The sequence below is a fragment of the Salmo trutta genome, chromosome 14, assembly GCF_901001165.1.
Source record: "Salmo trutta chromosome 14, fSalTru1.1, whole genome shotgun sequence".
Taxonomy (NCBI): Eukaryota; Metazoa; Chordata; class Actinopteri; order Salmoniformes; family Salmonidae; genus Salmo; species Salmo trutta.
In genome coordinates, this window is record NC_042970.1 from 36,417,959 (window position 1) to 36,445,688 (window position 27,730).

General features: G+C 42.7%; 1 protein-coding gene across 2 annotated transcripts in view; it reads right to left on the reverse strand.

The window, feature by feature from the left end:
• Positions 1-2,885: 2,885 nt before the first annotated feature.
• Positions 2,886-27,730, reverse strand: part of LOC115207946 (SPRY domain-containing protein 3) — a 64,413-nt gene continuing 39,568 nt past the window's right edge. Inside the window, exons 7-11 of one of the 2 annotated variants that reach the window (XM_029775589.1) lie at positions 21,848-21,997; positions 6,878-6,935; positions 4,324-4,443; positions 4,015-4,136; positions 2,886-3,751 (exon numbers count right to left, since the gene is read on the reverse strand). In XM_029775589.1, the coding sequence (XP_029631449.1) occupies positions 3,617-3,751; positions 4,015-4,136; positions 4,324-4,443; positions 6,878-6,935; positions 21,848-21,997 (585 nt within the window). In that variant the 3' untranslated portion in view covers positions 2,886-3,616. The remainder of the gene's footprint in view (positions 3,752-4,014; positions 4,137-4,323; positions 4,444-6,877; positions 6,936-21,847; positions 21,998-27,730) is intronic. The other variant, XM_029775590.1, reaches the window with a different exon arrangement.

A 27,730-nucleotide genomic window follows, 5' to 3' on the forward strand; every position in this document is an offset into this window, starting at 1 on the left:
AGTAGTGGTTTCTTTGCAGCAATTCAACCATAAAGGCCTGATTCATGCAGTCTCCTCTGAACAGTTGATGTTGAAATGTGTCTGTTTACTTGAACTCTTTGAAGCATTTATTTGAGCTGCAATTTCTGAGGCTAGTAACTCTAATGAAATTATCCTCTGCAGCAGAGGTAACTCTGGGTCTTCCTTTCCTGTGGCGGTCCTCATGAGTGCAAGTTTCATCATAGCGCTTGAATAAACGTTGAAAGTTCTTGACATTTTCCGGATTGACTGACCATGTCTTAAAGTAATGATGGACTGTCATTTCTCTTTGCTTATTTGAGCTGTTCTTGCCATAATATGGACTTGGTCTTTTACCAAATAGGGCTATCTTCTGTATACCACCCCTCCCTTGTCACAACACAACTGATTGGCTCAAACACATTAAGAAGGAAAGATATTCCACAAATGAACTTTATCAAGGCACACCTGTTAATTGAAATGCATTCAAGGTGACTACCTCATGAAGCTGGTTGAGAGAATGCCAAGAGTGTGCAAAGCTGTCATCAAGGCAAAGGGTGGCTACTTTGAAGTATCTCAAATATAAAATATATTTTGATTTAACACTTTTTCAGACACTACATGATTCCATATGTGTTCTCATAGTTTTGATGTCTTAACTATTATTCTACAATGTAGAAAATAGTAAAAAATAAAAACACTTGAATGAGCAGGTGTGTCCAAACTTTTGACTGGTACTGTATATTTCCACACAGGTTGGAATAATATTGTGAAAATGATAATGCTCTTTCAGTGTAAGAGCTGTTTGAAAAGACTGCTTGACATTTCAGCCCGTTTTGGTGGGATGGAGTTTTGGCCTGCCTGGTGACATCATCAGGTGGTAAATTAATTAATAGACCAATAAGACAGAGTTCCAAACCTTTCTACCAATAACAGCTAGTTTTCAATTTTACCCTCCTCACTCAGACCACTCCGACAGTCCTAGCAAAATTCTTGCTTGAGAAATTGCTCTTTGCTTAGAAGCTACATATTTGTTTGTTTTCAACTAAATGAGTCAAAAATGATCACAGTAAGGAGCTAACATAGTCCCGGGCTCAATTAGCCAAATTACATGTTATGAAAACACTAGCCAGCCATCTCATGGAGTGAAAATAAAAATCACACAAAGCGGGCCGTTGTATAGAAATAGATTATCATCTTTAGTTAGGCATTTAAACATTGCATTCAATTGCAAAATTTATAGTTGACGCATTCATACAGTGAGGGAAAAAAGTATTTGATCCCCTGCTGATTTTGTACGTCAAAAATGTTATAAATTGATTTGCATTTTAATGAGGGAAATAAGTATTTGACCCCATCTCAATCAGAAAGATTTCTGGCTCCCAGGTGTCTTTTATACAGGTAACGAGCTGAGATTAGGAGCACACTCTTAAAGGGAGTGCTCCTAATCTCAGTTTGTTACCTGTATAAAAGACACCTGTCCACAGAAGCAATCAATCAATCAGATTCCAAACTCTCCACCATGGCCAAGACCAAAGAGCTCTCCAAGGATGTCTGGGACAAGATTGTAGACCTACACAAGGCTGGAATGGGCTACAAGACCATCGCCAAGCAGCTTGGTGAGAAGGTGACAACAGTTGGTGCGATTATTCGCAAATGGAAGAAACACAATTGTCAATCTCCCTCAGCCTGGGGCTCCATGCAAGATCTCACCTCGTGGAGTTGCAATGATCATGAGAACGGTGAGGAATCAGCCCAGAATTACACGGGAGGATCTTGTCAATGATCTCAAGGCAGCTGGGACCATAGTCACCAAGAAAACAATTGGTAACACACTACGCCGTGAAGGACTGAAATCCTGCAGCGCCCGCAAGGTCCCCCTGCTCAAGAAAGCACATATACATGCCCGTCGGAAGTTTGCCAATGAACATCGGAATGATTCAGAGGACAACTGGGTGAAAGTGTTGTGGTCAGATGAGACCAAAATGGAGCTCTTTGGCATCAACTTAGCTCGCCGTGTTTGGAGGAGGAGGAATGCTGCCTATGACCCCAAGAACACCGTCAAACATGGAGGTGGAAACATTATGCTTTGGGGGTTTTTCTGCTAAGGGGACAGGACAACTTCACCGCATCAAAGGGACGATGGACGGGGCCATGTACTGTCAAATCCTGGGTGAGAACCTCCTTCCCTCAGCCAGGGCATTGAAAATGGGTCGTGGATGGGTATTCCAGCATGACAATGACCCAAAACACACGGCCAAGGCAACAAAGGAGTGACTCAAGAAGAAGCACATTAAGGTCCTGGAGTGGCCTAGCCAGTCTCCAGACCTTAATCCCATAGAAAATCTGTGGAGGGAGCTGAAGGTTCGAGTTGCCAAACGTCAGCCTCGAAACCTTAATGACTTGGAGAAGATCTGCAAAGAGGAGTGGGACAAAATCCCTCCTGAGATGTGTGCAAACCTGGTGGCCAACTACAAGAAACGTCTGACCTCTGTGATTGCCAACAAGGGTTTTGCCACCAAGTACTAAGTCATGTTTTGCAGAGGGGTCAAATACTAATTTCCCTCATTAAAATGCAAATCAATTTATAACATTTTTGACATGCATTTTTCTGGATTTTTTTGTTGTTATTCTGTCTCTCACTGTTCAAATAAACCTACCATTAAAATTATAGACTGATCACTTCTTTGTCAGTGGGCAAACGTACAAAATCAGCAGGGGATCAAATACTTTTTTCCCTCACTTTTTTCCCTCTATGATCTGTAAGATTAAATGAACCTAACTGGTGATTAATATGAAATCAAATGGTACTCTGTAAGGAACAGTTGTGAGTACAGTGCATGGTCTTCCCTTTTGAAATCATAAAATGCAATCAATTAGCACATTGCTTTCTTGAGTACAGTTCTGTTATTACAGATGAATCAAAACAAATACAAATGTTGTTGATCAAGTATTTCATTTAACCTGTCATTCGCCAATAAAATAACGCAAAAGAGAAAGAACAGAGAAATGCTAAACAAAAAGTAGTGCATCATAATCCACTATATCTAGAATAAAGTGCTTTTGATAAAAGGATATGGCATCATGAGTCTTAGAAAAAATAAACATAACACAGCATCATAGTCGTTACAGTCATTTGGATTTTGGCATACCTGAGAGTTGCATTTCTTGGCTGCGGGTTTTATGTTACAGCATTTTGAATTAATTCCTCTAATAATCTCAAAATAGAGTTAAACTAATAAGATTTGACTGATTGCTGCTTAAAGACCTGGGATTGTTCCAGCGATCAACCCTTTGAACCATTTATAGTATTTTCTATTGACATGATAACAGTAAGCACTTTCTTGAGGCACCCATGCAGTATTATATTGTTATATCAGCTTTGAATAATATCCACCTTCCTACCATATAGTAGCATGAGTTTCATTTTATGTTAAGAGTCAACCAGAGTAAACTAAACCGAGGTAGGACTTCCCAGGCAACATGCTCGATCCAGGAGTGATGTGAAGCGGAGGGATACTGCACTGGAGTGATAACTCCAAACACTCCCCTACAGCAGACTTGGGATTGGTCTATCATCATGTCACTACCCTCTTCACCCTCTCCTCCTCTCCCTTTCTCAGCCGCTGAGGGGGTGCAGGTCAACCCTGATTTTCTCCCCGGTGCTCATCATGCCGATGGTAGGGTAGAACCCTCCTGCTGGCACTGCCACCTCCCTACGGCCCACCACCTTCCCATTCCTAGTGAAGAACACCTGGCACAACACAAGGGGGCGACAGTGAGTTAATATTCACACCAGGGTTGGGCTACATTTCATTTCAGTCAATTCAGGAGTGCAACACAAATCGGCAATTTCCACTTCAGTGCCTACTGTTTGACAACTCCCATATCAAACCAAGTATCACATTAAAACCCCATAACTAATTTGTCATAACTCCTCTCCCCTGCTTCCCACTGAGCTAATGACCTGGCCCTGTTTGAAGGTTTGCTGTTGTAGACAAAAGATACGTCTCTCACCATGACTTTACTCCCCTCCTGCTCTTCCCCATCCTCCTCCTCGTCTTCATCGTTCATGTAGAGTTCGTTCTGGACACGCCGCTGCTTGGGCCAGACCTCCAAATCCCCGTCGTCACTGTCATCTGAGGGAGCCACACCGATATGGTCAGACAGACACAGACAGATTGATAGACATGGAGATGAGGAGGCATAACTTATGAGACAGACAACCATGAAACAAACAATGTCTTTGGAGAATAAAAGAAAGCAGCAAATGTGAGTGGGGAGTTTTTACGGTATAAGATGGCAGCAGCCTATTGTTCAACTCACCTCCACTGTCCAGGATGTAGTCCCGTGGGAACATGATGCCACAGCCCATGACATCCCCCTCAAAACAGCGAGGGCCAAAGGCGTCGCCCACACCACTACCCTGGAAAAGCTTCCCATCATCTGAGAGAGGAAGGAATGAGAGATCAATGAGCAAAGGGTGAGCGTGTGTGTATGTAAATGAGAGAGCATGTGTGCGAGTGGGCCGTCATTCTGCATTTCCATGCAAATTCAGTCAGTTCAGGGCAAAAAGAAAAGTCCTATTTCTATGAATCTCCTGCATTGACAAGGAAGTGAGTCCAATCCAGAATTTGAAAATGAGTGAGACTCCTACTCCTGTGTGCTGAAGGCCGGATACCACAGGCAGAAAAAATTACATTTTTGCATCTACCTATACATTTAGATTTTTGGGGTATTTTTGTCCTTTAATATGAGTACTTTAAAAAAGTACAGATAAAAATGTCCACAAGTTAGTTTATCATACTACCGTAATCAATATTTCATTAATTTTAACCACTTTTAAATGGACATACACTGAGTATACCAAACATTAGGAACACCTTTCACCCTCAGAAGAGCCTCAATTCATTGGGCATTGACTCTATAAGGTGTCGAAAGCGTTCCACAGGGATGCTGGCCCATGTTGACACCAATGCTTCCCACAGTTGTGTCAAGTTGGCTGGATGTCCTTTGGATCTTGGACCATTCTCGATACACATGAGAAACTGTTAAGTGTGAAAAACCCAGCAGCGTTGCAGTTCTTGACACAAACCGGTACGCCTGGCACCTACTACCATACCCCGTTAAATCTTTTGTCTTGCCCTTTGACCCTGAATGGCACATATACACAATCCATGTCTCAAGGCTTAAAAATCCTTCTTTAATTATCTACATTGATTGAAATGGATTTCACAAGTGAAATCAATAAGGGATCATAGCTTTCAACTGGATTCACCTGGTCAGTCTATGTCATGGAAAGAGTAGGTGTTTTTAATATTTTGTATAATCAGTATAACACATCCATAATTTCACACATAATTTTAAAGCCCATTTCATAGAGAATGTTACAAACTGGACTATATTTAGTAACTAACTTTGAAAAGATGGTTTTGGGTCAAAACAGACGTTTGATGATTGGTAGGCTAAATTCAGTGTACTTGTCTTTAACTGCCATTTCCCGAAAATCAGACTCTTCCCACATGCCAACAAAAACTTCAGAAGCATTTACACATTGACAAAAGTTTGTGTGTTATCCTAAGATATATTCTCCATAATTATTCGAAGGGAATTGTTGATATGTTGTTCTCCAAAGATTATAGAGCAATTGTTCTTGTAAAATGTGCCAAAAAAGCATTTTACGTATGTCTTTAGTATTTTACAGATAGAAAGATTTTAAAAGTATTTATCCATAATCTTGTCTGAGTAAGTCCCGTCATGGAGTTTCTTAACCAAATTTATACCCAAATATTTAGGCTGACTTCATCCAGTGTCAAGAAACATGTATTTGTGGTATATGCAAATACAGTATGTGCATAATTAATGAGATATGACCTTATTTGCATATGCTATACAATATTTCAGAACAATTTGAATACAAAAAATTATTATATTTGTGTGTACATTCAACTGGTAAATTTTGATTGTGATATGATTAAGAGAAAAACAATTCTTATTAGGGTGGTGTGCCTGGCCTCAAAACATGTACTTAAACTCCACTTGTCCTCATCTCAACCTCCCTGGCCAGTGGAATGGATGACTATCAACCAGAGGTCAGGGGGAATGTGTCTCATCCTTAGGGTGGATTATAGGAAGAGAAAGGGCGTATCCCCATGGAAACAATGACATGGAACACATGAAACATGAAGAGATCGCTAGGTGGGGTTTCACCTAATCACCACTTTGGCAGATAAGCAGTGATAAACACACAGGCTTATCATAAGAGAAACACACTGATCGGGGTATCCTACCATTCATGCTGACTTGAACAACTCCTCTCTCAGCTTCTCTCTCAGTCTCTGGCTGAGCCCCACATGGCACCTTATTCCCTTCATAGGGCTCTGGTCAAAAGTAGTGCACTATTGAGTTTGACCACTTCTCTTTTTCTTTCCGTCTCCCTCTATAGGTTAGCCAAGGGCTACACCACGCAGGCCGTTCATACAGTTTGGGAAGGATACATTCTGTTCTATACAGTATGAGGTTGACTGCTTCCTCCCTATAAACTGAAGGCTTTCATACTACTATGACACTGTGGGCTGAATTATAACTTGAGATAAACCAGGATAAGATAGATTTAGAGAAGCCATACAATGGGAGATTTGTGTCACAGTTTGGGTTATGGGATATTTCTATGACAGTTTGACTTATGTGCACATGTCTCAAGGCAGGAGTCTGTCTGACCAATAATTAGAATCATGCTAAACTACAGTAGTCACATGTTTAGTGTATGGCAAGCAGGTACAGAGACAGACGCATTCAAACAAACAACCAATCAAGCCATCATACAGAAACACTTGCAGAAGGACAGACAAACAGACGTTACATGACTCAGGACACTCACCTGCATGATAGGCTATGGAACCCTTGCTCCAGCCAGGGTGTCTGTTTTTGGGATAATTCTGTGAAATTAATATAACACGTCAATACAAAGTCAATGAGGTCGGTCTCATTTTACTCATGAATCGTCATTTCAGCAAGCCATGACACCCAACTGTTTCTAACTACAGAAACAATTTCAGAACAATCTGAGATGGTAAGACTGGCATTCCTGAAACATTATTTGGTTGAAATTTCATTTTATCTCTGGGAAATTAAGCTAATTGATTGCACCCAAAATTGGCATTTTAATTGATAGGATTCAGATAATATTAAATAAATATCTTACCCAAGATCCGATTTGGACAAAACTTTTTCCTACCAATGAGTAAAACAAGAGGAACCCTGGAAAAATTGTAAAAAGCCACCCACGGACCCTCCACACACCCATGCCAAACCCAGCCCAACAACCAGTGGAGGCTCCTCAGAGAAGGAAGGGGAGGACCATCCTCCTCAGTGAATTTCATAAAAAATTAAAATAGTGAAACATTAAAAAAGCTATGTTTGATAAAACAATACTAAATATATTCACGTCACCAAATAATTGATTAAAACACACTGTTGCAATGAAGGTCTACAGTAGCCTCAACAGCATTCTGTAGGGTAGCACCATGGTGTAGCCGGAGGACAGCTTGTTTCCGTCCTCCTCTGGGTGTTTTGACTTCAATACAAATCAGAGCTCTTGAACTGACATTTTGTCTACCCAATCAAAGGATCAGAGAATTAATATAGTACTGAAAGCATAAGCTACAGCTAGCTAGCACTACAGTGCATAAAACGTTGTGGGTAGTTGACTCAAAGAGATAAAGACAATAGTTGAACAGTTTTGAACAAATAAACTCAGCAAAAAAAGAACCCAGGACCCTGTCTTTCAAAGGTCATTTGTACAAATCCAAATAACTTCACAGATGTTCATGGTAAAGAGTGTAAACACTGTTTCAAATGCTTTTTCAATGAACCATAAACAATTAATGAACATGCACCTGTGGAACGGTCGTTAAGACACTAACAGCTTACAGACGGTAGGCAATTAAGGTCAGTTATGAAAACTTAGAACACTAAAGAGGCCTTTCTACTGACTCTGAAAAACACCAAAAGAAAGATGCCCAGGGTCCCTGCTCATCTGCGTGGACGTGCCTTAGGCATGCTGCAAGGAGGCATGAGGACTGCAGATGTGGCCAGGGCAATAAATCGCAATGTCTGTACTGTGAGACACCTAAGACAACGCTACTGGGAGAAAGGACGGACAGCTGATCGTCCTCGCAGTGGCAGACCATGTGTAACAACACCTGCACAGGATCGGTACATCCGAACATCACACCTACGGGACAGGTACAGGATGGCAACAACAACTGCCCGAGTTACACCAGGAACGCACAATCCCTCCATCAGTGCTCAGACTGTCCGCAATAGGCTGAGAGAGGCTGGACTGAGGGCTTGTAGGCCTGTTGTAAGGCAGGTCCTCACCAGACATCACCAGTAACAATGGTCGGATTCGCGTTTATCGTCAAAGGAATGAGCGTTACACCGAGGCCTGTACTCTGGAGCTGGATCGATTTGGAGGTGGAGGGTCCGTCATGATCTGGGGCGGTGTGTCACAGCATCATCGGACTGAGATTGTTGTCATTGAAGGCAATCTCAACGCAGTGCATTACAGGGAAGACATCCTTCTCCCTCATGTGGTACCCTTCCTCCAGGCTCATCCTGACATGACTCTCTAGCATGACAATGCCACCAGCCATACTGCTCGTTCTATGCGTGATTTCCTGCAAGACAGGAATGTCAGTGTTCTGCCATGGCCAGCGAAGAACCCAAATCCCAATCCCATTTTGCACGTCTGGGACCTGTTGGATCGGATGGTGAGGGCTAGGGCCATTCCCCCCAGAAATGTCCAGGAACTTGCAGGTGCCTTGGTGGAAGAGTGGGGTAACATCTCACAGCAAGAACTTGCAAATCTGGTGCAGTCCATGAGGTGGAGATGCACTGCAGTACTTAATGCAGCTGGCGGCCACACCAGATACTGACTGTTACTTTTGATTTTGACCCCTCCCCCCTTTGTTCAGGGACACATTATTCTATTTGTGTTAGTCACATTTCTGTGGAACTTGTTCAGTTTATGTCTCAGTTGTTGAATCTTATGTTCATACAAATATTTACACATGTTAAGTTTGCTGAAAATAAATGCAGTTGACAGTGAGAGGACGTTTATTTATTTTTTGCTGAGTTTACATTTCTTAAAAAATGAAGGAGAATCAAGAGAGAGGGAGAGAGAAAAAGAGAGAGCTAGCTATATTTCATAGTATTTTTTTCACTTTCACTTAATTAGCTAGCTAGCTAGTTTAGCCTACTCAAACAGAGATGGCTGCTATGTTAGCTAGCTGACTACGGCTATCAAACATTGGAACTCTTCCAAGTCAAGGTCAAACCAAAATCAAATAAAAATCACACATTATTTGTCACATGCGCCGAATACAACAAGTGTAGACCTTACCATGAAATGCTTACTTACATGCCCTTATCAACAGTGCAGTTCAAGAAGAGTTAAGAAAATATTTACCAAATCAACTAAAGTAAGAAATAATAAAAAGTAACACAATAAAATAACAATAACGAGGCTATATACAGGAAATACCGGTACCGAGTCAGTGTGCGGGGGTCAGGTTAGTTGAGGTAATTTGTACATGTAGGTAGGGTTGAAGTGACTATGCATAGATAATAAACAGCGAGTAGCAGCAGTGTACAAAACAATGAGGGGTGTCAATGTAAATAGTCCGGTGGCCATTTGATTAATTGTTCAGCAGTCTTATGGCTTGGGGGTAGAAGCTGTTAAGGAGCCTTTTGGTCCTAGACTAGAAAACAGTCTATGACTTGGGTGATTGTAGTCTTTGCCGGTTTTATGGGCTTTCCTCTGACACCACCTGGTATAGAGGTCCTGGATGGCAGGAAGCTTGGCCCCAGTGATGTACTGGGCCGTACGCACTACCCTCTGTAGCGCCTTACGGTCAGATGCCGAGCAGTTGCCATACCAGGCGGTGATGCAACCAGTCAGGATGCTCTTGATGGTGCAGCAGTAGAAGTTTGAGGGTCTGGGGGCCCATGCCAAATCTTTTCAGTCTCCTGAGGGGGAAAAGGTTTCGTCGTGCCCTCTTCACGACTGTCTTGGTGTGTTTGGACCATAATAGTTTGTTGGTGATGTGGACACCAAGGAACTTAAAATTCTCGACCTGCTCCACTACTGCCCTGTTGCTGTTAATGGGGGCCTGTTTTTTCCTGTAGTCCATGATCAGCTCCTTTGTCTTGATCACATTGAGGGAGAAGTTGTTGTCCTGGCACCACACTGCCAGTTCTCTGACCTCCTCCCTATAGGCTGTCTCATCATTGTCGGTGATCAGGCCTACCACTGTTGTGTTGTCAGCAAACTTAACGATGGTGTTGGAGTCGTGTTTGGCCACGCAGTCGTGGGTGAACAGTGAGTACAGGAGGGGACTAAGTACACACGCCTGAGGGGCCCCAGTGTTGAGGATCAGCGTGGCAGATGTGTTGTTGCCTACCATTACCACCTGGGGGCGGCCCGTCAGGAAGTCCAGAATCCAGTTGCAGAGGAAGGTGTTTAGTCCCAGGGTCCTTCTCACATTGGTGCTCCTTTTGTCCGGGTGGGAAAGGGCAGTGTGGAGTGCGATTGAGATTGCGTCATCTGTGGCTCTGTTGGGGCGGTATATGAATTGAGTGGTTCTAGGGTAACCCGGAGGATGCTATTGATGTGAGCCATGACCAGCCTTTCAAAGCATTTCATGGCTACCGATGTGACTGCTACGCGGCAGTAATCATTTAGGCAGTTTACCTTCGTAATCATTTAGGCAGTTTACCATCGCAGACCACTGGGCAGCTCACATCTGGGTTTCCCTTTGTAGTCCATAATAGTTTTCAAGCCCTGCCACATCCAACGAGCATCAGAGCCGGTGTAGTAGGATTCAATCGTAATCCTGTATTGACGTTTTGCTTGTTTGATGGTTCGTCTGAGGGTATAGCGGGATTTCTTGTAAGCGTCTGGATTAGTGTCCCGCTCCTTGAAAGCGGCAGCTCTACCCTTTAGCTCGATGCAGATGTTGCCTGTAATCCATGGCTTCTGGTTGGGGACGTCGTTGATGCACTTATTGATGAAGCCGATGACTGAGATGGTGTACTCCTCAATGCCATTGGATGAATCCCGGAACCTATTCCAGTCTGTGCTAGCAAAACACTCCTGTAGCGTAGCATCCGCGTCATCTGACTACTTCCGTATTGAACGAGTCACTGGTACTTCCTGCTTTAGTTTTTGCTTGTAAGGAGGATAGAATTATGGTCAGATTTGCCAAATGAAGGTCGGGGGAGAGCTTTGTATGCATCTCTGTGTGTTGAGTAAAGGTGGTCTATAGTTTTTTTCCCTCTAGTTGAACATGTGAAATGCTGGTAAAAATTTGGTAAAACTGATTTAAGTTTGCCTACATTAAAGTCCCCAGCCACTAGGAGCGCCGCTTCTGGATGAGCATTTTCTTGTTTGCTTATGGCCTAGAGTTGGTTGAGTGCGGTCTTAGTGCCAGCATTGGTCTGTGGTGGTAAATAGACGACTACGAATAATATAAACGAGAACTCTCTTGGTAGATAGTGTGGTCTCCAGCTTATCATAAGGTACTCTATCTCAGGCGAGCAATACCTCGAGACTTCTTTAATATTAGACATTGCGCCCCAGCTGTTATTGACAAATAGACACACACCCCCACCCCTCGTCTTACCGGACATAGCTTCTGCCGATGCATCAAAAATCCCGCCAGCTCTATATTATCCGTGTCTTCATCAGCCATGACTCGGTGAAACATAAGATATTACAGTTCTTAATGTCCCGTTGGTAGGATAATCGCAATCGTAGGTCATCAATTTTATTTTCCAATGATTGCATGTTAGCCAGTAGAACGGATGGCAGTGGGAGTTTACTCATTCGCCTACGGATTCTCAGAAGGCAGTCCGACCTGCGCCACTTTTTCCAGTCTTTTCTTCATGCAAATGACGGGGATTTGGGCCTGTTCCTGGGAAAGCAGTATATCCTTCTCGTCGGACTCGTTAAAGATAAAAACTTCTTCCAGTTTGAGGTGAGTAATCACTGTTCTGATGTCCAAAAGTTATTTTCGGTCATAAGAGACGGTAGCAGCAACATTATGTACAAAATAAGTAAAAAAAGAACAATGCAAAAACACTAACAAAATAGCACAGTTGGTTAGGAGCATGTAAAACATCAGCCATCCTCTTCGGCACCATCTTAAATCCAGCTTTTGGTTTAATGAATTTATTGCCACCAGGACCCGCCGGTGTAAGTGCTAAAGTGCTTGATGACTGTACACTGTACTACATGATTGTAGCGGGTTTACTAATCCGTTAGTTCTATTAGCTATGTTGACTGGGATGTAGGCTGTGTGTAGCGGTTAGCGGTTATGATATGAAGTTTGGCTTGGAAAGGTTTATTCGTTGATGTGTTCTGCACTGAAGCCCACAAGCAAAGAGAAAAGGTGAGAGAGAAGGAGAGCACGTAGATGCGAGAAGGAATTACAAGCAATGGGATCGTGCTGTTTGTATGTGTCTGCTATGAAAGTGAACTGTGTTTGCATGTGATCAGGGGTGTATTCTGTTATAATAAACTAAACACACCCAAGGGGCCATTTCCTGGACACAGATTAAGCGTAAAAGAAAGACAAACTGATTTGCTTGAATGGAGGACTGGCTTGAATTGTGAGAATGACCACAAGTTCTTTCAATAATTAGACAAATCTATTGGTTTTCTGCCCAAGTTGCAAAGGAAATGTTGTGATCTATTTCATAAACACAAAAGACCAGCAAAATGGATAAAAGAGTGTGGCGGTATAGTAAGATCAGTGGATCAATTACTATTTTCTCTGAGCTGGGGGGAAAAAAAATCACCAGATTCATAGGGGATACATGACATAGTATGGCAAAGCAATACTCCAAGCCACAGCTTCATACTACTTGTCAAACATAGAGAACTGATATTATATACTGTTTGTTGGGGTGGAATTGGCATGGGGTGTGGGGATTCCGTGGGTGGATTTTGAATTGTTAGGGGGATTCCTTATGTTTTATTCATTGGTAGGAAGAAGTTTGGTCCAAATAAGATCTTGGTTACTATATTTATTGAATATTATCTGTATCCAATATATAAAATGAACAATTTGGATGCCATTGATTAGCTTAATTTCTCAGAAATCAAATAAAATGTAAACAAAATGTTTCAAGAATGCTAATCATATCTGTTACTAACTATAGAAACAATTTCAGAACAATCTGAGATGGTGGGTGTTGAAATCTTCTTTCTTGTGCTTTTTGAGGTGGAATAACCCTCATACGAGGTGTGCGTACTGTATGTCTAATGACACCTTCCTGATACTGATTAATAGTGTGTGTGTGATTCATTGATTCAGTTTCCTGCAAATGCTCCATTGAGCCCCCAGGTGATTTAACAGAAATCCCTACAGAGGCCAAGTGTTGTTTCTGATAAGATCTGAGGATGAGTCACACTTAATGGGGCACAGTCTTTCCCAGTCCCAGGGTGCACCCTGTCCATCAGCCCATACAAAGGATGTCCTCATGCAGGACCGATAAGAACATTTAGATTAGGTTGAAACACTTCATTCTTTCTAGTTCTTCCCCCATCCCACTCTACTCCACCTCTATCTCTGCAATATATTTTGATACAGATAATAGCCATTAAAAGGGTCTAGATTTACAGCCATAAAACACTTTGATGAGTCACTGCTACTCTGAAGACACCATTTTTTTTATAAGTGTTAACAACCACTATCCATTGATAAAACAGCTTTCTCAAAACACGCAGATGCTAATCTTTAACACACAGTGGGTAACCTCACCTGGGGATGGCGACACCAGAGCAAACAGCCCTATCCTCTATGCTGGTATTGTTCATTGTAACACACACTAACAAAGACGTACTGTGGAGCCACTAGGTAATGACTAATGCTTCACTCTTATTGCGAAGAATGAGAAGAGAGCTGCTGTTGTGCCAAGGGCTTTACTGGTAGAGATGGAGAGATAGACACAGGGGGGAGAGGACAGTTGATAAAGAGAGGGTAAGATAGTGGAGACGTATGGAGATGGACAGGTGAGGCAATGGAAGGTTGAGGGAGGGGGAGAAAGATAGAGAAATGGAGAGATGGGAGGAAGAGAAGATTGAGTGAGATTATGATCAAGGGATTAAAAAAATATATTTTTGGTCATTTAGTTAGCAGACGCTCTTATCCTTGCTCAAGTGCAAATCAACAGAATTTTCACAGAAAATCAGAGAGGGACAGAGAGAGTGACACAGGAATGCGTATCACACCATCCTGTCATTCTCTAATAAAAAGAGGAGTCAAAGTTGTCAATGATCTGCCTTTACCACAAGTGGTCCCATATGACTCAGTTGAGAAAGAATGGCGCTTGCAACGCCAGGGTTGTGGGTTCGATTTCTACAGGGGACCAATATCAAAAAATGTACAGTTTTTCCACATTTTCTTCCTTTACAGCCTTATTCTAAAATGTATTAAATTGTTTTTTTCCCCCTCATCAATCTACACACAGTACTCCATAACGACAAAGCAAAAACAGGTTTTTAGAAATGTTGGCTAATTTATAAAAAATACAGTACCAGTCAAAAGTTTGGACACACCTACTCATTCAAGGGTTTTTATTTGTTTTTACTATTTTCTAAATTGTAGAATAATAGTGAAGACATCAAAACTATGAAATAACACATATGGAATCATGTGGTAAACAAAAAATAGTTACACAAATCAAAATATATTTTAGATTCTTCAAAGTAGCCACCATTTGCCTTGACAGCTTTGCACACTCTTGGCATTCTCTCAACCAGCTTCACCTGGAATACATTTCCAACAGTCTTGAAGGAGTTCCCACATATGCTGAGCACTTGGATGCTTTTCCTTCACTCTGCAGTCCAACTCATCCCAACCCATCTCAATTGGGTTGAGGTCGGGTGATTGTAGAGGCCAGGTAATCTGATTCAGCACTCCACCACTCTCCTTCTTGATCAAATAGCCCTTACACAGTCTGGAGGTGTGTTGGGTCATTGTCCTGTTGAAAATCAAATGATAGTCCCACTAAGCGCAAAGCAGATGGGATGGCATATCGCTGCAGAATGCTGTGGTAGCCATGCTGGTTAAGTGTGCATTGAATTCAAAATAAATCACTGACAATGACACCAGCAAAGCACCCCCACACCATCACACCTCCTTTAGGTGCCTTTTGGCAAACTCCAAGTGTGATTTCATGTGCCTTTTACTAAGGAGTGGCCTGATTGGTGGAGTGATACAGAGATGGTTGTCCTTCTGGAAGTACCCTTCCCCAGATCTGTGTCTCGACACAATCCTGTCTCGAGGCTCTACGGACAATTCCTTTGGCTTGGTTTTGCTCTGACATGCACTGTCAACTGTGGGACCTTATATAGACAGGTGTGTGCCTTTCCAAATCATGTCCAATCAATTGAATGTACCACGGCTGGACTCCAATGAAGTTGTAGAATCATCTCAAGGATGATCAATGGAAACAGGATGCACCTGAGCTCAATTTCAAGTCTCATAGCAAAGGGTCTGAATACTTACTGTATTTAAATAAGGTATTTCTGTTTTTAGTAAATTTGCAAAAATGTCTAAAAACCTGTTTTCACATTGTCATTATGGGGTTTTGTGTGTAGATTGATGAGGATTTTTTAATGTATTTAATCAATTTTAGAATAAAGCTGTAATGTAACAAAATGTGGAAAAAGTCAAGGGGTCTGAATACTTTCCGAATGCACTGTATGCATTACTGCAAGTTGCTCTGGAAAAGAAAGTCTGCTAAATTACTAAAATGTAAATGGTTTCTGAACGGGGATGACGTCTGCCTCTTTTGTTTTTTCCTGTGAAAGACAATGGTTCACATAAACACGGTGACGAGAGGATGGCTCACTGGACCTGATAGGAGGGGGAGGTGTAGAAGTCTGAAACCTCAGGAATGGCAGACTGATAGATTTAAGATGCCCCACCAGAACAGCAAACTGCTCCAGAAAACAATTCCTAGGAAAACTAATCAGTGAAATCACAGAGCTCTATTATTTTGTCCTCGTCCACATGAACATTGCTCTGGCATTTCTCATGGTATGGACTTGATCAAAGGTAGATGAGATGGCCAAACGTAACATCAGGATGGTTTTGCTGCAACACCCAATGGATGATTTACAGTCATTGTCATTGTCTGGGTACAACACATCCTTACAACACACATGGAACAAACTTCCAAAATGACTAATTCATGATAAACAGAAGTTGGAGCACTCAAAAAAAACAGGCTGAGATTTACTTCTTACCCTCAGGCTTTGTTCCATATTCTGATGAAGCACAGATATCCTGACGTTTCTCCTCTCAGTAAGTCATTTGTGGTTTTTTAAGCCCTATTATGGAATTCCTGACATTTGTTGTTGAGCAGCCCTACTCTCCTTCGTTTTCTGAAAAGGGGGAGGCCTATTTGAACTGTGACCTATTTGAAACTCTTCATGATGTTGCAAGAGTGGGAGCTCCAGATGTAGCCAAAGAAAGTTCCACAAGGATCCAGCAGTATCTAGGTTCTCTTATTTCCAGGTTCTCTTATTTCCAGGTTCTCTTATCTGATCAAATAACTGACATATCTGAAGTAGGAGGACTTTAATTTACATTAAACAGGATGTGAAGATTCCATGTTGATTAAATCTCTGATGTCATAACAAGTTCAGGTGTCTCTGTGCTGAGCAGACTGTCATTACACGAGCCCACTCTTAACGGCCTGACAGATGATATTTCCACAATATGGAGATAAACGCTGTAATAAAATAATAAAGAGAGACACACCGTTGGAAAGGGTTCGAATAAATTAATTTAGGATATCAGCTTTATAATTTTCTATGATATTATCAACTTGATCTTTCTAACCCAGAGGACGCAAACACTTGCTGTATACTTTGCTTTTTATGGTGCTACTCAGTGGTAACCATCTCAACAGACAAAAATGCCCAGCTACCTAGCGGCTAAATAGCCATGGTTAGAAAACTGTCACACCGTGAAAGTTGTCATTCAGTTGGAAATAGTGAAATAAACAATGCTTGCCTTGAGTAACAGAAGAAGAAAAAAGCTGAGATACATGGATAATTAGAGAGAACAGAGAAAAAGAGAAAGAAAAAAGAAAAAGAGAGAGAAGGGTAGATAAGTGTCTGTAATCTTGTGAGGTGGAGACCTGGTCCGATACAGCACATTTCCCACACTCCACTTCAATCACTGTTGCTGTCATGTTAGCACGGTGGGTTAGCATGTAAATGGAACAGCCTGTGTTTTCTGTGGAAAACCAAATGAGGGGTTCAAATGACACATTATTTATTTGTTGTTCACTTTTCCCCTTTCCATCATCCATCACTCGGAATGGGGTGGAAGTACGTACTGAAGCGGATGAGAAATAGTTGAAAGAGGATAGGATCATCATGGCTGGGCTAACGAGATAAGCAACATGACAGCAGCATTTGACCAAAGACGCTGACTGGTTAAACAATTAGCCTACCTCAGTTTCCTTTTACCCCCTTTTCACCCCAAAATTAAGGTTTAATTGGCATCTAGCCTAAATCCATCTTTACAGATAGTACCCATTCCTTTGGGATTGAGGCCTGCAAATATCTTCAAATGCACATCCAGAATTTGTACAACAGATTGGGGGGGGGGATGGGGGTGCCTTAAGAAAGTACCCCTTGACTTTCTCCACATTTTGTTTGAATTGAGATTTTGTGTCACTGGCCTACACACAATACCCCATAATGTCAAAGTGGAATTATGTTTTAGAAATGTTTACACATTAATTAAAAATGAAATGCTGAAATGTCAATAAGTATTCGACCCCTTTTTCATGGCAAGCCTAAATAAGTTTAGAAGCAAAAATGTGCCTGAGAAGTCACATAAATAAATTGTATGAACTCTGTGCAATTATAGTGTCTAACATGACTTTTTGAATGACTACCTTATCTCTGTACCTCACACATACAATTATCTATAAGGTCCCTCAGTCGAGCAGTACATTTCAAACACAACCACAAAGACCAGGGAGGTGTTAAGCCTTGGATGGTACACCCAGTCACTACACATATACAGGTGTCCTTCCTAACTCAGTTGCTGGAGAGGAAGGAAACCACTAAGGGATTTCACCAAGCCAATGGTGACTTTAAAACAGTTAAGAGTTTAATGGCTGTTATAGGAGAAAACTGACGATGGATCAACAACATTGTAGGTACTCCACAACACTAACCTAATAGACAGAGTAAAAAAACACTAACCTAATAGACAGAGTAAAAAAAAGGAAGCCTATACAGAACAAAAAATATTCCAAGGGATCCTGTTTGCAACAAGCACTAAAGTAATACTGCAAATAATGTTGCAAAACATTTCACTTTTTGTCCTGAATACAAAGTGTTATGTTTGGGGCAAATCCAATACAACACATTACTCAGTACCACTATCCATATTTTCAAGCATAGTGGTGGCTGCATCATGTTATGGGTATGCTTGTAATCGTTAAGAACTGGGGAGGTTTTTCAGGATAAAAAAGATACTGAATGGAACTAAGCACAGGCAAAATCCTAGAGGAAAACCTGGTTCAGTCTACTTTCCACCAGACACAGAGATGAATTTACCTTTCAGCAGGGCAATAAACTCAAACACAAGACCAAATATACACTGGAGTTGCTTACCAAGAAAACATTGAATGTTCTTGAGTGGCCTAGTTACAGTTTTGACTTAAATCGACTTGAAAATGTATGGCAAGACTTGAAAATGACTGATCAAAAACCAACTTGACAGAGCTTGAAGAGTTTTTGTATAAATATTGTACAATCCTGGTGTGCAAAGCTCTTAGATTTACCCAGAAAGCTGTAATCGCTGCCAAAGGTGATTTTAACATGTATTGACTCAGGGGTGTGAATACTTATGTAAATTAGATATTTCTGTATTAAGAACCGTAGAATGCTATGGAAGTATAACATGTTTCACAAACTCAGATAGAGTCATTATAGGCTGGATAATGAGGATGTAGGGTGATAATGATGATAATAATAGTGTTCTTGATGTTCATTATGCTGGAGATAATGACTAGTGATAATAGCAATGAATGATGACAATGATGATGATAATGTATGAGGAAGTAGCCTGAGGTGATCTAGCGGTGTCACGACTTCTGCCGAAGTCAATGCCCCTCCTTGTTCGGGTGGTGCTCGGCGATCAACGTCACCAGTCTTCTAGCCATCACTGATCCATTTTTCATTTTCCATTGGTTTTGTCTTGTTTTCCTACACACCTGTTTCCATCCCATTCATTACATGTTGTGTATTTAACCCTCTGTTTTCCCTCATGTCCTTGTCCGAGATTGTTTTGTTTGTTATTGATTTCGTGTATTTTTGTATTGGTGAGCGACGGGTATTTTTACCCATGTTATTTTCATGTACGTTGGTTTTGGAGTTCGTGCTTGTTTATTATTTATTAAACAACTCCAGTTATACCAAGTTGGTTTCTCCTGCGCCTGACTTCCTTGCCACCTACACACACACGGCGATGACAGAATCTCAGACCAAAATATGAAGTCAGCAGGAGAGGGTACCCCGGACATGGAGGTGGAGGAGCGCGTCCAGGAGAATGAGGAGAAGCTTCACCATCTATGCGCCACCATGGATCGCGTTGTCCAGAATATGGACTGCTGGGAGAGACAGGGAGTTCTTCCAGCACCTCCACCAGCCCAACCGGGGTCTATCATGAGCGCCCCTTCTCAACATGAACTCGGTGGCATCCGTCTATCGATGCCTCAGGGGTACGACGGAAGTGCTGCCACCTGCCGGGTTTCCTACTACAATTAGACCTTTTCCTGGCCACGGTCCACCCAGTTCCATCTGACCGTGAGAGGAGTTTCGCCCTCGTCTCGTGCCTCACCGGGAGAGCCCTGGAGTGGGCCAGTGCTGTGTGTGGAGGAGATGATGCGGCGTTGGACCATTATGAGGAGTTCACCCGCCGTTTTCGGGCAGTCTTCGACCATCCACCCGAGGGCAGAGCGGTGGGTGAGCGCCTCTACCATCTGAGGCAGGAGACGAGGAGCGTCCAGGATTTTGCCCTGGAGTTTAGGACCCTGGCAGCCGGGGCGGGATGGAATCACAGGGCCCTGATCGACCATTACCATTGTAGTCTGAGTGAGGACGTCCGTCGGGAGCTGGCCTGCAGAGACACCACCCTCACCTTCGACCAGCTGGTGGATCTGTCCATCCAGCTGGACAACCTGCTGGCTGCTCGCGGACGTCCAGATCGGGGTCTGGTGGTTCCATCCTCCCTCACCCCCTCTCCGATACCCATGGAACTGGGAGAGGGGGTGCACATGGAGACTGGAGGGGGTTCCCGCTCGTGCACCATCTGTGGCCGCAGAGGTCACACTGCTGGTCGGTGCCGGGTTGGTTCCTCTGGGAATCGAGGTAACAGGCAGGGCACTCTGGTGTCCCCCCAGGTTAGTAGGCACCATTCTCAACCAGAGTCCTCTGTTGCACTTATGTTTGTGTCTGTTACTTTTCCAGATTTTTCTCCACGTTCCCAGCATAAGGCGCTAGTAGATTTAGGTGCGGCTGGGAATTTCATTGATCAAGCTTTTGCTCATAGTTTAGGGATCCCCATTGTACCCGTGGATGTGCCTTTCCCCGTTCACACCTTAGATAGTCGACCATTAGGGTCAGGGTTTATCAGGGAGGCCACAGCTCCTTTGAGTATGGTGACGCAGGGGTGTCACAAGGGAAAAAATGGTATTTTCCTTATGGACACTCCTGTGTATCCCGTGGTGCTGGGTCTACCTTGGTTAACTAGTCATAACCCCACTTTTTCTTGGCCACAGAGGGCTCTCACGGGGTGGTCGTGAGAGTGCTCAGGTAGGTGTGTAGGGGTTTCCGTTGGTGCTACTACGGTTGAAAGTCCAGACCAGGTCTCCACCGTGCGCATTCCCCCTGAATATGCCGATTTGGCTCTCGCCGTCTGTAAAAAGAAGGCGACTCAATTACCACCCCATCGACAGGGGGATTGTGCGATAAATCTCCTGGCAGACGCTGCACTTCCCAGGAGTCACGTGTATCCCCTGTCGCAAGCGGAGATGGCGGCTATGGAGACATATGTCTCTGAATCCCTGCATCAGGGGTACATTCGGCCCTCCATTTCACCCGTCTCCTCGAGTTTCTTTTTTGTGAAGAAGAAGGATGGAGGTCTGCGCCCGTGCATTGATTATCGAGGTCTCAATAAAATGACGGTGGGGTACAGTTACCCGCTACCTCTGATCGCCACGGCGATTGAGTTAATGCACGGGGCGCGCTTCTTCACTAAATTGGATCTCAAGAGTGTGTACAACCTGGTGCGTATCTGAGATGTCTTGTTTTCCTACACACCTGTTTCCAATCCCATTCATTACATGTTGTGTATTTAACCCTCTGTTTTCCCTCATGTCCTTGTCCGAGATTGTTTTGTTTGTTATTGATTTCGTGTATTTTGTATTGGTGAGCTACGGGTATTTTTACCCATGTTATTTTCATGTACGTTGGTTTTGGAGTTCGTGTTTGTTTATTATTTATTAAACAACTCCAGTTATACCAAGTTGGTTTCTCCTGCGCCTGACTTCCTTGCCACCTACACACACGACAATGACAAGAGGTTACTGCCGCTGCCTTCAGAGCACACATGTATGCCAGTGCTCTGGAACGGGTTCGAATCCAGATGATGTCCGCCGTTCTAGCACACCATTTCTCTTCCTTACTTCCCTTTTGCTCTTTACTGCCAAAAAAAGACATAAATAAAACTATGACAAGGATACGTACCCTGCGTGCCAGTCCCAGGGCGATGTAGCACTTCTCTCCTGCGTCGGTGATCTCCAGTTCGTAGTAGTGGCAGCGTGTGTTGAGGGGTAGACGGGATTGGGCCAAACCCACATCCACAATGCTCTTCCCTTTACCCACGTACTCCAGCAACTGAGGAGGAGGATGGCATCACACATCACAATAAGGCAAATTCTGTATCTACAAATAAATTAACTCATTGAAATAAACATAGCACAAACCCACTAGCTCAACAAAGTACATTCAGTACCATTTAACGTAATTCATGGTACAGGGCCCGGGATGTAGAGAATAAGCACGTTCTTCTCAGCACACAAAACCCCAGGACAAGAACAATAGACAATTTATGATATTTTAATTGAACCTTTGTTTAACTACATCAGTTAAGAACAAATTCTTATTTACAATGATGGCCTAGGGACAGTGGGTTAACTGCCTTGTTCAGGTACAGAACGACAGATTTTTACCTTATCAGTTCGGGGGATTTGATCTAGAAACCTTTCGGTTACTGGCCCAACCTGCCGCCCCAGGTATGGGTATGTGTGTGTGTGATTTGTACCAGGATGCACTGTGTGTGACCCTTTCCCTCTGCCCTTTCCTGCTGAAAGGTAAAAACACACACTTGGCTCAGCATCAAAACTACACACTTGTAAATATTGGTCTGCAATCTATGTGTTTATTCTCATTTAATCTGAGGAAGAAAGAAAAACAACCAGGATATAGAGTTGTATTAATTACCTTAAACTATGCTCAGTTATAATGAAGACAATACCTCAAAACAGTTTTCAGCGTGAGCGTAACATTTGTACCTTGGCCGAGTTTAGGATTTAGGTAACAATAGATCTTCTCTCTGTGGTGCTTATGAAACCACAGAATCAGACAGACATGTACAGACACACTCACACATATACCCTCAGCTAACCAGCGCACCCGCACATTGACTATGTACCGGTACCCCCTGTATATAGCCTCGCTATTGTTATTTTACTGCTGCTCTTGAATTTTTTTTTACTTGTATTTTTTATTTCTCTATTTTTTAAGTCACACTTATTTTTCTTAAAACTGCTTGTAGGTAAGCATTTCACTGTAAGGTCTACACCGGCTGTATTCGGCGCATGTGACAAATAACATTGGATTTCATTTTATCACATAGGAATATTTCAGCAGGAGAAGTTGATGGGGCCATAGGCTCTTGAAGGCCTTTAGGGGCCAGGTCATGAGGTTGAGAGACATGAGAATCTTTTTGACTGTCTATTCAATTTAACAGTTCCGCTTGACTCCTCCTAAAGTGTTTTTTATAACCATTTATCATTGAGACAATCCAACTGGAACAGGCATAAGGCTACTAAGGCCCGCCAGGTAAAACCCTGTCAAACATAAGAAAGACTCTGATTGCAACCAGACTTGTGGGCCAGGAGCCCTCTGGCGTGACTTGATCAGAATCTGTAGGGCTGACAGGAACACATCAGCGTAGAAAGTAGAGTACTGTAATTGTCCAGGAAAGTGTTCGCAGGTTAAACTAATGTGACGAATGAAATGGTCGACTAGCGAACATGTGGTGGCCATAAAGAAAACAACCACTTACCAGTCCAGATGACAAAACAGAGGAGCTATGAGGTCAAAGGTGACTGAGGTACTCATCTCATTGATAGAGCACAAAACAAGCATAAACAAACGTTTATCTGAGGTCACACTGAGGTCCCGGGCATATCAACACAATTCACTAAGGTAGTCTATCTGCCTCATGACCTCATATCCTGTCATAGCTTAGTTTCCTTGTCGTTCGCTAGCTACATTCAGCATATATAACTGATAATTACTCCAATGTGACCTGAATCAGTCATGGGTAGACCCGACTCTCTAGACATGCTTTACGTCTGCCAGAGAACCATGGTTCCCACCTCAAACAAATACTTCACATCAAGAGGGAGGAAAAATAACAACTTGACAAAAACAGCCGTGACATTTGTGCTTGTGAGGTGTAAAAGGATTAACGTACATGGTATGTGTGTGATTTGTGCCAGGATACACCATGTGCGACCCTTTCCCTCTGCCCTGACTAGCAAAGAGAGCAGACAAGCACTGTAAATAAAACGCAGGGAAAAAATAATTATCATTATTATTACTTTACGACAATCTGTCAACGCCACCCTTTTCTCTTTCCTCTCTGTAGAGCAATTACCGGCTTACCAGATAACTCTCTTTCGGCCTTTCACTTTTCTCTTCCTATTCCTCCCACTTTCACCTTGACCTCCTGAACTTTGAATAAAAAAGAAAAATACAATATTGATGGATGTGATATCTTATATTTTTTCAATTTTTTATTTTTCCATCTATCATGCCTGCGTCTTTGAAGACCAAATAGGGCTCCTAGGTGCAGTCTAATGACACCTTCCTGATGCTGAGTAATAGAGTGTGTGTGGTCACTGATTTACCGTAGCTTGCCCTCCCTGTGGCAGTCAGCAGGATCCGGTGGGTGTGATGACATATCCCTAAATCTCTCTCTCTCTGATCCTCATGATGGGTGTGTGTGAGTGTAAAGGGATGTCGGTAAGGCAAGGTAAAGGGCTTCTTTTTTGGACCAGCTCGCTGCCCCAGCAACAGGTGCAGGGAGAAGGCTGTTTACTTATCTATCTGTGTCATTTTGTCTGCAGTGGCAGGGCTGACCTTGGTGAACTTTAATCATGACTCACTGCAAATAGCTTATCTAACATTTTGGTGTCATTTCAATAGTTATTCCAATGCACATTTAAACTGAACCAACCACACATGTATAAAAATAAGAATAAAGCAATATGAACCTGATACGGGTGCGGGCACAGCTTTTAGATTACATTTTTTGATGGAAAACAACATTCCTGTTTAAACAATGACATAGATTAGAGCAGTTTACAATCCTTTAGATCCTCCTGAGGCCATAGGCATCATGACAGGTAGAAGCATCTGTAGCATTAGAGAATGACCAAGAAATGCTGCAAGTTTACCCATGGCTCTGCAGAGTGGAATCAGATTTTTCTTGTCCTCCATGCTCTCTCTCTCTCTCTCTCTCTCTCTCTTTCCCCGAGTGTAGGTACATGTCGTGCTGGTAACACCTGCCCTGTCCAGGTTTCTAAGGAGTTCCCATAAATATGTCTCTTAGCACGTCAGCTTGACTGATCACTCCAGTCCGTAGTGAACACCCAGTCATTACCAGAGCAAATAAGCTCATCCTGAGGGTAGGTGTGGGGTTGGAGACACTGAAGAGATAGAGATGGCAGGCAGGACTCGACATTAACGCATGTCCGCTTGCCCGGGGCAAATAAAGAAAATTGTCGGACAAGCAGATTGTAGATTTAAGTTGTCCGAATGGACAATCACACAATCAAGCAATTCGGCTCAGAATCTGATCAGAAATTGATCAGTTTCCTCTGGATGCGATGTGTTACACACTGTCTTCCCAATATCTGCAGAGAGCATCGGAGTATAATTATTGTAGGCCTGCATTGACAGGCACAAACGGTCTTTCAATCATGCAGTTGCGAAATGCGTTTTTTTTTTTTTATCAACGCGAGCCTAGCTGCATGTGCACATTTCTGGATATTAATGTCTAATTATTGAGTTATTTGCCTAGTTAAAGCCAGTGTGAGTGGGCAGTTGTCAGAGGAGAGAGAGAGACATTGCGCAGCAGGTAATATAATGATACAGCCTACAACAGACTAACTAGATTGCCAATCCAAAACATAGTGTAGTTTGCCAGGTTATTTCGCTAGTTAACTGTTTACCTATTAGCATGTATTAATGTATTGTCCTGTACGATGTTCTAAAATAACTTTCCACCGGCACTCATGTATAACCGCAAATAGCCGACCCTCAGTTAATAAGGGTGCGCAGTTGATGAAACCAATGCTACATACTCCGTTTGTAAAACCGTATCTCAACCACTCAAAATTGGGTGTTGAGAAATAATTCTAACACAGTTGGAAAGCTGGGATTCTCCTCTATTCAATACTAATTGTTTTACATTTTAGTCATTTAGCAGAGTGACTTACAGGAGCAATTAGGGTTAAGTGCCTTGCTCAAGGGCACAGATTTGTCACATAGTTGTCTTGGGGATTCGAACCAGCGACCTTTCAGTTACTGGCCCAACACCCTGAACCGCTAGGTTACCTGCCGTGAAGTGGTTCCTTGAATCATACACCACAATTTACAGTCACCTTTTTGGCCCTTGGTGTTACACACCTTTTTTTTTATCGGACAAGTACAAAATCGGTCCTACTTGTCCAAAGGACGAGTAGCTAAAAAAGTTAATGTCAAGCCACCATCTAGCCTACCTTTGCAGGCTGCCACAGCAGCAATGTTATGTGGGAGACGGTTTCATCATCTGAGCAAAACATAACCATGCAGCCCTGTGTCGACACCTTCATTCCTCGGGTAAGTCAACACCTCTTAATACAATAATTGTTTTAAAACGCTCTAGGCAGGTTTTAGCCTTAACCCCAGTACTTTGCTACGCTGGAGCCAACACGTACACAGATATGCAATACACATTACACATAGGCTTGATGCAGAATAGGCAGCCATCCAGCCAAAGACCCACAGTCACACAGGTAAGCACTGCAAACAGTCACAGAGTTCCAACCCTAGCATGAATATGGCTAGAATATTTTCAGAAAAATCGAATCATGGTCTCCACTATATTTCACGAGGTGTGAGATCCTGCTTTAAGATCAGATGCCAGGATCCATTTTTAGAGTGATTCCACACCAGGATAGCCTTAAATATGCCCAAGATGGCATAGCAGTCAGACGTCCTTTGTCCTCATCTTGTCGTGTCCCGTGTATATATATATATATTTACTTATTTTCTTCGCATATCTTTTTAGATATATTTTCTAAAAACTCAATTTCAAAACACTCTCCTACAACCCGCCTCTCCAATAATAAAAGAATTTAAAAAAGTATTATTCACCTCAAATCTGAAATCCACAACAGAAGCTAGCCAGAAGCTAGCCAGTAGCTAGCCAGAAGCTAGCGTTAGTATTCAGCTAACCACGGTTGGCGGTCATCAGCTATCCCTTAGCTTGAATAGCTATCGCCAGTTTTGTACAACGCGACTCAGACTAGAGCATACCGAACCTATTTTTCTCTCCATATCCCCGGATTTCTATCGCAAGCTCTGGACATTTACACCTGGATCTTGCAGCTGGCTAGCTGCTATCCGAGTGACTATTGGCTAACGTCGTTAGTAGTTATCCAACTTGGCCCCTCCGTCGCGACGTAACCTGAACGCCCATCTGCGGCACGCTAATCGTTAGCTGTCTTATCGGCTGCTATCTGAATAGGTCTATCAGACAATTTTCTTGGGCCACTATAACTATTTTGCCAACTGGATTGGTCCCCTCTACCACACGGAACCCCACTAATCTACAGACGGAAATGCACGAGGTGGCTAAAACAGACCTCCCTCCATCTTCTGCCAGCTTGCTACCTATGACCCGGCTAGCTGTCTGAATCTCTCTGGACCCTTATGATCACTCGGCTAAGCATGCCTCTCCTTAATGTCAATATGCCTTGTCCATTACTGTTCTGGTTAGTGTTTATTGGTTTATTTCACTGTAGAGCCTGTAGCCCTGCTCATTATACCTTATCCAACCTTTCAGTTCCACCACCCACACATGCTATGACATCACCTGGTTTCAATTATGTTTCTAGAGACAATATCTCTCTCATCATCACTCAATGCCTAGGTTTACCTCCACTGTATTCACATCCTACCATACCTTTGTACATTATACCTTGAAACTATTTTATCGCCCCAGAAACCTCCTCCTTTTACTCTCTATTCTGGACGTTATAGACGACCAATTCTCATAGCTTTTAGCCGTAC